Genomic DNA, 14,297 nt, shown 5'->3' with positions numbered 1-14,297 from the left:
TTCCACAAAGAGTTTTGCCTTTGAAGTCAACAGGAGCAGTCCCTGAGTAAGAACTGCAGGGAGTAGTACAAAGAGAATCCCAAACTCCAGCAGGACAGACCTAATTTGAAAAGGGACCTTCTGAGCAGGTGATTGATGACATAATTGGTCTTTATTTCCAAATGAAAAGCTGGTTTCTTATTTCAGGCTACATTAAGGGACCCCCAAAGGCACTGGGTCAGGTTTATGAGCTAAGCCAATTTACATTAGCTAAGCATCTGGTTCTCTATTCACAATATGAGACAACTAGATAAAATTTAATGAGCTCAAAAACTCGATTTTCTTTGACAGAAAATGTGTTAACTTTGAAATAAGTGATTCAGCTAATCATTCAATGGTTGGTTAACATTTGGGTCCATTTTTCTTCTCTCCCTTGCTGTCACCATAAAAATAATGTACTGTACAGATTCACTTCATTACACTTTTTGATTCCAAGACTTCATTTTGAGCAGATTCCTATCTGAAGTGCTTCCAGAGAACATGGACTTTTGCATGCCTTCATTACAGATATTTTGGAAAGGAAACAGTTATGTGTTTATTATTTAGCATTATAAAGAAAAAAGGCCTACAGAATTTAATAGGGATTAAATCAGCAGGGTTTCATAGAAATTACCCTAAAATATTATATAATTTGGCATGTAATTATAATTTCTATATTTTTTTTATAACCACCTTGTAGAATTCTATAGTAAGGATATAATTTTACATTAAATGTTATAAGAAGATTCAAAAAGAAACAAAACGTAGATCATTCTATATTAATTTTATATTCCTTTACAAATAAAAATTCCAATTCCAATCAATTTGACTGAGGCTATGTCTATACTACAGCCTATATCACTCCGGGGTGTAAATAAACCACCCCCATAGCGAAATAAGTTACACCAACATAAGTGCTGGTGTGGACAGCGCTATATTGGTGAGAGAGCTTTTCCTGCTGACATAGCTACCACCTCTCACAGATATGGTTTTATTATGCCGATGGGAGAGCTCTCACGTGTCAGCATAGAGCAGGGGTGGGCAAACTACGGCCTGCAGACCAAGGCGTTTTAAGCCGGCCCGCGAGCTGCACTATGCGGCTCGGCCATGCTCCAGCGCTCCATCCGGGGTCCAGGGTCGGGGACCAGACCACGCGGCTGGGCCCCACTCTGGACGGGGCACAGGGTCGGGGGCTGCACCACGCGGCGGGGCCCCGCTACGGCCGGGGCACAGGGTCGGGGGCTGCATCATGAGACTCCCGGAAACCGCGGCATGGCCCCGCTCCACTCCTACGCGCTCCAATGGGAGCTGCAGAGGCAGTGCCTGTGGATGGGGCAGTGTGAAGAGCCGCCTGGGGCGCGCCTCCACATAGGAGCCAGAGAAGGGACATCCACTGCTTCTGGGAGCCACTTGAGGTAAACGCCACTTGGAGCCTTCACCCCCTGAGCCTCTCCCCACACCCCAACCCCCTGCCCCAGTGCTGATCCTCCTCCCGTCCTCCAAACATCCTCGATTCCAGCCCGGAGCACCCTCCTGCACCCCAAACCTCTCATCCCCAGCCCCACCCCAGAGCCCACACTCCCAGCCGGAACCTGCACCCCTTCCCACACCTCTGGTCCCCGTCCCGTCCTCCGAATCCCTTGGTCCCAGCCAAGAGCACCCTTCTACACCCCAAACTCCTCATTCCCAGCCACACCCCAGACCCCACACCCCAACCCCAATTTTGTGAGAATTCAAGGCCTGCCATACAATTTCTATTCCCCGCTGTGACCCTCAGTCCAAAAAGTTTGCCCATTCCTGGCATAGAGTGTCTTCACCAGAAGCGCTGCAGCAGCACGGATGCATTGGTGCAGCTGCACTGCTGCAGCACTATACGTGTAGACAAGCCCTGAGTGGATTATTTCTATTAAATTACACTTTTTTAAAAAATTTCTGATTTTTTCCCCACCTCAGTTAAAATTTCCATACATAATTTGGACCTCCAGATTATTTTATTTAAAAATCATCTTTGATCACAATAAATGTTTTTTTAAGATTTGTTTCTTTAACCTAATTTAGCACAATAACAATAAAATAAAGCTTTTTAGCTTTCCCATTAAAGTTAACATGCAAGTGGTAGTAATCATAGTAAGTTCAGTCTTTCCCTGAAACCATCTGTGTGTGGCCAAAGTGCAATGTATTTTTCAAAGGCATGTTTCATATTCAGTTAAAGCAGCTAAGACTACAGTCTAGACCAAAAGCACCATGAGCTAATCTTTTTCATCTTTGCAAAATTACTTGGCTCTTATTCCTATATATATATTGGCTTTCACCAAAATATTTGGCACTAGCATCTCATCATTTCTTGCTTGTGCTTATTTTGATTTCTCGTCAGAGTGTTTAATAGTAATGGGCAAACCCCGAAAGTTAGGAGTCCAGATTTGGACACACATCTGAAAGGTTGAAGGCTTACAATATTTAGCATTTTATAGCACCTTATTCACCCAAATCACTGTAAAGACGTGAAGTAATTAATACAACACCCTTTTGAGGTAGATGGTAAGTATTATCGACATCTGACAGATGGGGAAAATGAGAAAGAAAGCTGGAATGACTTGCCCACAGCTACATACAGAGTCACTGGCAGAGTCAGGATTAGAATTCAGGACCACCAAAATCCCAACCCTGTGCGTATTCCTCCAGATCACAGCCTGCGCTGAAATCCTGGAGCAGTTAGCATTGCTCCATTAAAGTCAATGGAGATACACCAATTGAGATGGAGGATCTGGCCCATTTTCAGATTACTTGCTTGTCAGTGACACCTGTGCAATGCCACTGCCTTCACAGGGTATAGAGAGGTGTATCTGACTGGCCCTTGTAATCATGTTGACTGATGAATCACAAGGAATAGAATCCAGCTCACTCCCTCTTAACTTTATCAACTCCGTACAGCTAACAGGAGCATAAAAGCACTAAAAACGTTTTTTAAAGTAAGTAAATTAAACAGATACAGTTGGGAATACACACTACCGTGGTAAATCGATCTAAGCTATGCTATATGTGCTGCCGAAGTAAGCACATATAGCTTAGCTTAGATCGATTTACCGCGGTAGTGTGTATTCCCAACTGTATCTGTTTAATTTAAATTGATCTAAGCTATGCTACTCCAGTTACATGAACAACATAGCTGAAGTCGACAAGATCCACTTACTGCGGTGTCTACACTGCACTGTGTCAATGGGAGATGCTCTCCCGCCGACTTACCTTACGCTTCTCAGGGAGGTGGAGAACAGAAATCAACAGGCGAGTGCTCTCCATGTCTTCGCCAGACCACCGCATCAATTGCAGCAGCACTGATTTAGCTTCATAGTGAAGACATGCCCTCTGACTCAGCAAAGCATGCAGGCATTTGCTTCACTTCAGGCACTGAAATGCTTAACTGCTTTGCTGAATCAGTTGGGTGAAACTCTGGCCCCACTGAAGTTAATGGGAATTTTGCCACTGATTTCATTGGGCCCAGGATTTGACTCTAATTGAGGGGGGGGGAGGGGGAAAGATCGTCTATTAGCAGAAATTATATCAACACACACAGTATCTGATCTAGTATTAAAGGAATGTGAGACAGGTAAGTGGGAATTCAGATCCTCAAGCTTGAGTGACATATAGGTTTAAAAAAAAAGTGAAAAAGGGTGGCGGGGGAGTGAAAATGCATAACATTACATCCAGTGAAAAATGAATAATGCCAAAGGCAGGCATATTATAAAACCCTCTCTTCAAATTATTGCTTTGTGGGGGAAGGTAAATTCTCTTCAGAATTATTCAGGGTCACAATCTCACGAAAATTGCAGACTTCATTATCATAATATGAATCAGTTTCTAGTGTTTAATTAGTATATGGCAAATGTTAATGGATGGGGTTATACTAAGTGAAGTGGACACATTAGCAAGGATAGACAGCTATTTGCTGTTTTGTTGTTTAAAGTACAGCATGTAAAAACAAAAGCTTCGTGGGGCCAGGGCCGGCTCCAGGGTTTTGGCCACCCCAAGCAGCCAAAACAAAAAAAAAAAAAAAAAAAAAAAAAAAGCCGCGGCCGCGATCGCAATTGCGATCGCGATCTGCGGCGGCAATTCGGCGGGAGGTCCTTCACTCCGAGCCGGAGTGAGGGACCGTCGGAGTGAGGGACCGTCCGCTGAATTGCCGCCGAATACCTGGACCTGCCGCCCCTCTCCTGACCGGCCGCCCCAAGCACCTGCTTGAGAAGCTGGTGCCTGGAGCTGGCCCTGCGTGGGGCACTTGGTCTTGTATGAATTTTTAAGAAGAAGCTGATACAAAGAGATTGATCCTTTTGAGAAACCTAGACCATTTTGTCTAGATACTGACTTTCTTACTGATTCCTATTTAGAAATCAAGTAAGGTGACAGAGACATTTACAAGTACTGATCTTACAACTTACCATGGTGTACTTCTGATTCACTAAACAAACGTGCCTAAAAGCAATGCATAGGCTCTGGCAGAAACACGCAACCTGCAAGGCAGAGAGTGCTGCTCTTTAACAGACAGCATCATATTGATTCACCGCTACAGGGATAAGGGGGTATAGTTTACTCCCTGCTGGGCATTTATTTATAAGGGGGTACAGTTTACTCCCTGCTGGGCCTAAGGTGGTATTTGCAATGGACAGAGGGACACATAGAGGGATGCATAGTCAGATGGCAGTAATTCTGCCACTGTGCTGGTGGGGTTCAACCATTGGAGAGCAGCTTTTATTTTCATCTTGGGCTCCCTAGGACCCCAACACACAGAACTCCACTATCAAAAGTTGCCTGGGAATGTACTGAATCAGTGATGTAATCAAAATCTGCACACAAGACACTGTTATTATAATTGATGCATCAGGTCATAGGACTTCTCCCTTTGATGTAAAAGGTCAGTTTCCTGTCCTATCATCTGCATTCCTCCTGACTGGCTATATGGTTTACGTCTAACAGAACTTTCACCACTTAAATATCTGCAAATATATGTCTGAAAGCAAAGCACATATACAGGAACTAGTGGTGACCTGACTGACCCTTAGTTGATCATATCACACTCTCTGCAATAAATATGTGCAACTTTCATTTAATTTCATCTTTGCTTTTGTCAGTCATGGTTGCAAAATCCATGGACTGTTAAACTGGGAAGGTTTAAATAAGGTAAAAAGGTAAAAATAAGCAGTGACATAACTATCTGAGCCAGGAAGAATAACTGATTGCTTCTGGAGTTTAAACATTGTAATATTTAACACACAAGCACTCGATCCGGAAACTGTGCATGCACTTAGCAGGCTCAGGTGGTTGGCTATTTTTAGCAGGGCGGTTCTCTAAAAAACTGGAAGCAAATTAGAAAACAAATGCGTAGTAAATAAATAAAAAAACAAACCAACAGGCAGGAGCCACTGAAATGGGAGTTGTGGAAAAAGTTGAGCAAACCAGAGAAATAGCTCCTACAATAAGGGTCCAGTCCTGAGAGGTCCAGAGAACCCCCAACTCCCATTACAGTAAATGGGAGGTCAGAGTGTTTAGCATTGCATCAGAGGTGGTCACCGTCACACTTTGTGTGTTTAATTGTTCCCCTGAGGAGCAATTGCAGTCAGGAGCTAAAGATCCAGGTTATGTTCAGTTAGGTTCTAGGAACAATGAGATTAACTGTTCTTTTCATTTTAAAAGCAATTGTGATGTTTTGCACTAAGTGGACCAGATTTTCAAAGTGGCCAGCACCTGCAGTTAGAGCCAGATTTCCAAAAGAGGTCAGCATTCAGTGTCCTGAATCTTCTGAGAATCTGGTCACTTATTTTGGTGCCTAAATGGAAGCGGAGCTTTTTTGAAAATTTGTCCTATGAATTCTATCCTGCCCCAATCTCCACTTATGTTTACAGCTGGTTGGGAAACCATTATCCTGTGAAAATTTTTAACAAAAATTTAAAAAATCTTTTTGATTTTTTTCAGGCTTTTGAAGATGTACACAAAGTCCTGGAAGGCAGGGTCAAGTTCTACAACTAGTGCATGATCAAAAGGATGTACAATTCCCTATTTTTCTAAGTCAAATTAAATTAACGTGGGGGTAAAAATTCTAAAACATTTCCTTTTTGGTTTACAAACCTTTTACTTAAATCCTCAGGTCTTTATTCACTACACTTGAAATTTTGCCCATGTAAGGACTGAATAAAATGGAGTAAGGAGTTCAGGATGTGATCCACAGATTGCAATGTGCACAACTGTGACATGCACACAAATATTTATAAAAGGCTTTCATTTCAAAAGGGGGTGGAAGAGCACCTTTAAATATAACCAAGAATAATACAGTTATTAATGTGTTTTCCACACATTGAGTCAGCTTTCTCACCTCAAAAAAATATTTCAAATGGAGTGAAATATTCCAATTTAGTAATAGATGTTAGAGCAAAAATAGAACAAAACTCAAGAAAAGTATATTGCATTTGGCAAAATGCAAGCAATGAAACAGTTGCTAAAGAATGTTCCAAATAAAGAACACTGCCCCTCCTCCTCGTATATCCTCAATATCATGTGCCAAGTTCCTCAGGGGGTGGAGATGGGGGGGAATAAAGAGATGTCATTGTGGTTTCACAATAGTTATGAATGCTCATGGAAGGCTAACACTCCCCCACCCAATCTGTTTTATAGAGAGAGACAGAAAGAGTACTCATTGGTATTCAATAACTTTGCAAGCCGTAAATTTAGTTCTCAACACTCTTGTGTACATAATTTTTTGAGCATCCCTCCTTCTCCTACAGAGAACCTGGTGACAGAGAGTGAGAGCTCTCCACACTCTTTCTTTGACATGAGAATTAATGGCCATGTTAGTTTTTAATTTTAAATTTCAGTTCAGTGGCCTGCCACGCTGGGGTGAAAAAAGGTCATGAATGAGGAAATGAATGGTCTAGTGGTCTGAAAACAGAACAGGACCCAGGGACTCTGACACATACTCACTCTTAGCATTTACCATTTAACCTCTCTGTCTCAGTATCTCCTCCTAAAAAAGGGAGTCACTTTAATTACCTATTTCACAGGTTGTATGTTTGTAAAGCCCATAGAAGGATGAAAAACATTATATAAGCAGTGTTCCTGTGCACATATTAAATATGTTAGTATTCCTTCCACAAAGTCCTCCTGGATCATTGCCCATTTTTCCTCCTTCATTACCACCAACTTCAAAAGGCACGTCGTGATATCAGTAATCTCATCTGGAGAAGAGCTAGATGCTGGCGTCTGCAGCACTCCAAGTCTTTGCTCTTTCCACAGCCAGAAAAGTGAGAGAACAGCAAGCAGTGTGTTAGGCCTTGTCTACACTACGAGAGTAGTTCGATTTTACTTAAATCGAATATTTGGAATCGATATTGCAAAGTCGAACGTGTGTGTCCACACTAAGGACAGTAATTCGACTTTGTGAGTCCACACTAACGGGGAAAGCGTCGACATTGGAAGCGGTGCACTGTGGGCAGCTATCCCACAGTTCCCGCAGTCCCCGCTGCCCATTGGAATTCTGGGTCGAGCCACCAATGCCTTCTGGGTAAAAAAATGTGTCGAGGGTGCTTTTGGGTAACTGTCGTCATCCATCCATCACTCACTCCCGCCCTCCCTCCCTCCCTGAAAGCGCCGGCGGGAAATCATTTCGCGCACTTTTCAAGTCATTGACAGCGCGGACGCCACAGCACTGTGAGCATGGAGCCCGCTGCAACCATCGCTGCAGTTGTGGCCGCTCTCAACGCCTCGCAGCTTATCATACAGGTTGCCCTGAGGCAGATGCAGAAAAGTCAGGCGAGGAGGCTACGTCAACGCGGTGATGGCCTGAAGTGTGAGAGTAGCACAGACCTCTCAGAAAGCAGGGGACCCAGCGCCGAGGACATCACGGTGGCAATGGGTCATGTTGATGCCGTGGAACGGCGATTCTGGGCACGGGAAACAAGCACTGAGTGGTGGGACCGCATAGTGCTGCAGGTCTGGGATGAATCACAGTGGCTGCGAAACTTCCGCATGCGGAAGGGAACTTTCCTTGAACTTTGTGAGTTGCTGTCCCCTGCCCTGAAGCGCAATGACACCCGGATGCGACCAGCCCTGACTGTCCATAAGCGAGTGGCCATAGCCCTCTGGAAGCTTGCAACGCCTGACAGCTACCGGTCAGTCGCGAGCCAGTTTGGGGTGGGCAAATCTACCGTGGGGGTTGTTGTGATGCAAGTAGCCAAGGCAATCGTTGATGTACTGCTGCCAAAGGTAGTGACCCTGGGAAACGTGGAGGCGATCATAGATGGCTTCGCAGCGATGGGATTCCCAAACTGCGGTGGGGCCATAGATGGAACTCACATCCCTATCCTGGCACCGGACCACCAGGCCAGCCAGTACATTAACAGAAAGGGCTACTTTTCCATGGTGCTGCAAGCACTGGTGGACCACAGGGGACGTTTTACCAACATCTACGTGGGATGGCCGGGCAAGGTTCATGACGCTCGTGTTTTCAGGAACTCTGGTCTGTTTAGACGGCTGCAGCAAGGTATTTACTTCCCGGACCACAAAATAACTGTTGGGGATGTGCAGATGCCTATAGTCATCCTCGGGGACCCAGCCTACCCGCTAATGCCCTGGCTCATGAAGCCCTATACAGGTGCCCTGGACACTGAAAAAGAACTCTTCAACTACCGGCTGAGCAAGTGCAGAATGGTGGTGGAGTGTGCTTTTGGACGTCTCAAGGGGAGATGGAGAAGCTTGATGACTCGCTGTGATCTCAGCGAAACCAATATCCCCATTGTTATAGCAGCTTGCTGTGTGCTCCACAATCTCTGTGAGAGCAAGGGGGAGACCTTTATGGCGGGGTGGGAGGTTGAGGAAATTAGCCTGGCTGCTGATTACTCACAGCCAGACAGCCGGGCGATTAGAAGAGACCAGCGGGAAGCGCTGTGCATCCGGGAGGCTTTGAAAGCAAAGTTCCTGAGTGAGCAGGGTAACCTGTGACTTTCTAATTTTGTGTACAGAGAAGCCTTCACCCCACTTCCAACACACGTTTCAAAATAAAAATAGTTCTACTTTGTTAAAGCACACCGTTTTCTGTAATACTGTTTTCGCGGGAATTTTTTAAAACTGGGACGCAGACTGTGGTGCGGAGCGGGTGTAGTGTAGTCGCGCGAATGCAGCTTCTAAACTGAAGGACTGACAGGCTCCGGTGCGGTGGGATGGTTCTTTCAACGGAGCCTGTCACCCCTCCTGATAGGGACTGTGTGTATGGGGGTACTATGTGACTTTGTGGCGGGGGGGGACGCTTACAGATCCCCTGCTGTGTGGCTCTGTGATCCTGCCTAAGGACCGCCGCTTCAGATCTCTAACTGCCCTCCCGTGCCACAAAGTCACAGAGCAACCCACCTCCCACCACATAACATGAAAAGAACCTCCCAGACTAACCAGGGTAAGTAGTCACTGCATCACTGCACTATGTATGTGCCCTGCTGCTGTGCCTGCCCCCGACTATGTACCCTGCCAAAGGTGACTGTCCTGTCCAATTACCAACCCCCTTTCCCCCCCTCCTCCAAAAGAACATGATGGAAACAGTAGTTAACAGAAACATATTTTTTATTAACAACTACACAGGGGACTGGGAAGTGAAACTTGGACGGGGGCTTGTGTCAGGCGGGAAGGAAAGAACTTGTCAAACTTTGGGGACTGAGAGCCTTCTGCTGCTCGAGCTCTCTGCAGGGGTGCAGTGAGAGTTAGCAGGGACTCTGCCGCCTCTCCTTCTGTGCACTTTGGGTGAAGGGAGTATGGGACTTGGTGGCGGGGGAGGGCGGTTAGAGATGGACTGCAGCGGGGCTCTGTCCTCCTGCCTCCGTTCCTGCAGAACATCCACAAGGCGCCGGAGCGTGTCCGTTTGCTCCCTCAGTAGTCCAAGCAGGGTTTGAGTCGCCTGCTGGTCTTCCTGACGCCACCTCTCCTCCCGATCCATGTTGGCTTGGTGCATTTGGGACAAGTTCTCCCGCCACTGGGTCTGCTGTGCTGCCTGTGCTCTGGAGCAGGCTATAAGCTCGGAGAACATGTCCTCCCGTGTCCTCTTCTTCTTATGCCTAATCCTCCCTAGCCTCTGGGAGTGTGATGACAGGCTAGGTTGTGAGACAGTCGCAGATGGGGCTGTGGGAATGGGAAAAAGGGAGTGAATTCCTCAGAAACATAAATGTAGTTGTGAACAAAGAACATAGTCTTTCTCTGTGAACAGGACCATGCACAGCACCTATCACATGCGCACTCAGCACAAGGTCGAATTCTCGGCCTTCGCATTCACTGTCTGTGGTTTTGCAGAGCACTTTTGAGAACCCTGTCAGGACAACGGAATTTCTGTTGCAGGCAGACATGGTAAGCCGTAGATTCGTGGCAGCTTAAAACTTTAATATTAGCAATGGCCTCATTTCACATTGAAATCAATGTCGGTCCCTGCTGCCAGCAATCCGGCAAGCAGGAAGTTTGCTCCTGTCCCACACCCTCGCGGCTGTCCCCGGGAACGATCCCTTTCGGCTGACCCTTTCCCGCCTCCACCGCGTGGCTGCAAACCAGCCAACACTAATAACATTCCCCTACCTCATTCAAAGCAGGTCTTCATGAGCGACATCACCCTCATGAGGATCTCTGAGAGCGACAGACAGAGAATGCTCCGGGAAAGCCTCCAAAGACCAGGGCCGTATGCCGCCATGCTGTGCCAAGCAATGATTCCGGAGTACTTGCTAGTCTCGTGGCGCGGCAACGTGTCCTACTACGGAGGACCCAATAAGGCCGCTCTCCCCAAGAACCTAATGCAGCGGATTTCAAATTACCTGCAGGAGAGCTTCCTTGAGATGTCCCAGGAGGATTTCTGCTCCATCCCCGGACATATAGACCGCATCTTACTGTAGCTGCAGTAGCAGGGACTACACAGTAGAGCGGCTTGGGCAGGACAATCATGCAAAACCGGACATTGCTAGATTTTTTTGAAATACTTGCACTGCCCATGACTGAACCGTTAAGTTATTCAAAGTAATCATGAGAAACCCATTTTTTACATTGTTAATAATCATGTTCTGTTACAAATAAATGTTTAGATGTTTACAACACTTACTGGATGATCCTTCACCAGATTCTGTGTCCGGGGTAACGGCTGGGGAGGGTTGGTAGGGGATCTCTGTAAGGGTGATGAAGAGATCCTGGCTGTCGGGGAAATCAGCGTTGTGAGCGCTGTCGACTGCCTCGTCCTCCTCATCTCCTTCCTCATCTTCCCCGTCCGCTAACATGTCCGAGGATCCGGCCGTGGACACTATCCCATCCTCAGAGTCCACAGTCAGTGGTGGGGTAGTGGTGGCGGCCGCACCGAGGATGGAATGCAGTGCCTCGTAGAAACGGGATGTCTGGGGATGGGATCCGGAGCGTCCGTTTGCCTCTTTGGTCTTCTGGTAGCCTTGCCTCAGCTCCTTGATTTTCACGCGGCACTGCGTTACATCCCGGCTGTATCCTCTCTCTGCCATGTCTTTAGAGATCTTCTCATAGATCTTTGCATTCCGTCTTTTGGATCGCAGCTCGGAAAGCACGGACTCATCGCCCCACACAGCGATGAGATCCAAGACTTCCCGATCAGTCCATGCTGGGGCCCTCTTTCTATTCTGAGCTTGCACTGCCATCAGTGCTGGAGAGCTCTGCATCGTTGCCAGTGCTGCTGAGCTCGCCACGATGTCCAGACAGGAAATGAGATTCAAACTGGCCAGACAGGAAAAGGAATTCAAATTCAAATTTTCCCGGGGCTTTTCCTGTGTGGCTGGTCAGAGCATCCGAGCTCGTACTGCTGTCCAGAGCGTCAACAGAGTGGTGCACTGTGGGATAGCTCCCGGAGCTATTAACGTCGATTTCCATCCACACCTAGCCTAATTCGACATGGCCATGTCGAATTTAGCGCTACTCCCCTCGTCGGGGAGGAGTACAGAAGTCGAATTAAAGAGACCTCTATGTCGAACTAAATACCTTCGCGGTGTGGACGGGTGCAGGGTTAATTCGATGTAACGGCGCTAACTTCGACATAAACGCCTAGTGTAGACCAGGCCTTAGAAGCTGGGCTAGCTGTTTCTCAATATCTATTTTAACAGCTTTGATGTGTTTCTCCATTTAAAATGATGGACAGTAATGAGAATCACGAGCTGTGGTGATGATTCTCAGAATAACTCAGAGGGCCAAATCTCACTCACCTTACTCACGTGAACAGTCTCATCCAACTCAAGGGGGTTGCTTCTGTGAATAAGATAAGCAGGATTTGGCCCATAAAACAAACTGATATAATAGGAGGCAGGAATACATCTCAGCTACATAAAACTATTGACTCTGATCCCAGTCTAGCGAAGACCAGAGAGTAGGCCTATTGAAGTCCATGGGACTACTTACAGGCATAAAATTAAGTAGAAACATGAGCCTCTGCAGGATCAGGACTACAGAGAATATTTTTCTAGGTTTTCTGTTTTTGTTTGCTTTTTCAGCAATCTAATTTTAAAAAGTAGGGGGAATAGAGCAGTTATTTCAGACAGCATAAAGCAATTTGGGGTGAAGCGTAGGGCCATCAGCTCTAAGTTCAATCATCATGAAAGATAATGGGAACTGAGTATGCACCTGATGGCGAAACTTAGTTCTTAGAATGGAAACACGGCTACAGTGCTATGAAAATGTAATTATATTTATGGCTGGATCAAGCAGGCAATCACCAGTTGAATCTTGGATGGTTGGCCTTTCCTACTGCTTCAGCCTTAGAGCTGGATATGATGGAGATACAAGGAGCAATTCAAAACTATGCTGCTTGCAAAAGCAGCAAGAAGCACCAGAACCCCCTAGCAGCTAGTCAGTCCATAATGTAAATGATATCTAGGTGAAAATTAGGGTGAACTCAAATTTAGAGTTACAGTTGAGGAATGTGTTGGAGTCTTTCCCCACCCCCACCAACTAGACTATAAACTCTTTCATAGGCCTTGATCCTGCAATTGATAGTGCACGGGCAATGGGACTGTGTGGGTGAAACAGTCCACTTGCAGAATCAGAGACTTGTCAACTTTTTAGGAGATGGACCTTGTCTTCCTTTGTGATTGTACTGAATGTAGCACAATGGACCCCCCTTGGCTATTAATAATAGATAAACAGTAATAATAATGGTTAAACCTATAAATACTGTGCTTAAATTAGAGAACATGGACAATTTACGTTGACAATATTGTTTAGGGAAACAGCAAGATTTGTACAAACACGAAAGGACAACGTACAAGAAACAACACACTGCTTCCCTTTATACAGATACTTTCAACCATATTCAAAAAAATTCTTAACAATGGAATGGAACTAGCTTTGATTCTGCCAAGTAGCCTGCCTTGATAAGCTATACATTTTCTGATGTTGCTGCTCAAAAATTCAAAGGCATATTGTGTTTGGATGAAAAATAAATAAAATATAATGTCTGAATCACAATAACAGGCAAAAAATTAAAAAATCTTACCTGCTTTTACAAAATGGGTGAGAGGGTCTCATTATAAAGGAATTCAATTGCAATAATTACCTTGGCATGTAAAGGACTCGCTCTGCCACCACAAACCCCACCCTGAAGAAGAGGTTGCTGGCTGGGATAAATGGGAAAACCAGGAATAACAAGCCAACTAAAACTTCTCTATGTTCCAGTTTCTGCAACAACACAATAGTGAAACGCATGTGAATGAAAAAGAAATCCAACTTCCAATCAACATTAAGTTGCCCCTCCTCCATTTTCAGATTTTTATTAATGAAATAAATTAATCAGATTAATGATTGATCAATATACTGCATTGAAAACAGGAATTATTCCACACTGCAGTTCCTCTGCATTTACATACTGTTTGTGTATTGTACATCTAACATACCCATAACACATGTTAATTGTTTGAATTACACAAGCATCAGATACAACATAGTGTGTATTACTCTTGGCAACTTTTCTGAGGTCAGTTTTACTATACATAGATACTTAAGATTGTAACTATCTGAGGTAATTTACAGGCAATCTGCAACTGAAGTATTATATATAAAAATAGTGTGGGTGTACACACAGACACACGTCTGTGTTCAGTCTCAAGTCTTTACAATTAAGAAGCAGCAGCTAAATCTGCGATGTTCTATATGAAGAAAATTAACTAAAAACTGAACATTAATATAGTCTTTTTATCCCTTTGTAGAAAATATCTAAAATTTAAATTATACTTTATCACACAAGATACTTATGTCCAATACAGTGTTCAACA

At 45.1% G+C, this 14,297-nt stretch overlaps 1 protein-coding gene across 2 annotated transcripts in view; it reads right to left on the bottom strand.

The window, feature by feature from the left end:
• The window catches only part of TMTC1 (transmembrane O-mannosyltransferase targeting cadherins 1), a 211,812-nt gene that overhangs the window by 78,604 nt on the left and 118,911 nt on the right, over nucleotides 1–14,297 (bottom strand). For both annotated transcript variants that reach the window (XM_034780420.1, XM_034780430.1), the window contains one exon: nucleotides 13,583–13,704. In XM_034780420.1, coding sequence (XP_034636311.1) covers nucleotides 13,583–13,704 — 122 coding nt within the window. The remainder of the gene's footprint in view (nucleotides 1–13,582; nucleotides 13,705–14,297) is intronic.

This window comes from Trachemys scripta, chromosome 1 (assembly GCF_013100865.1).
Source record: "Trachemys scripta elegans isolate TJP31775 chromosome 1, CAS_Tse_1.0, whole genome shotgun sequence".
In the NCBI taxonomy this organism is placed as follows: Eukaryota; Metazoa; Chordata; order Testudines; family Emydidae; genus Trachemys; species Trachemys scripta.
The sequence above is the reverse complement of the archived record's forward strand: the minus strand, read 5'-3'. Positions and strand labels throughout refer to the sequence as shown.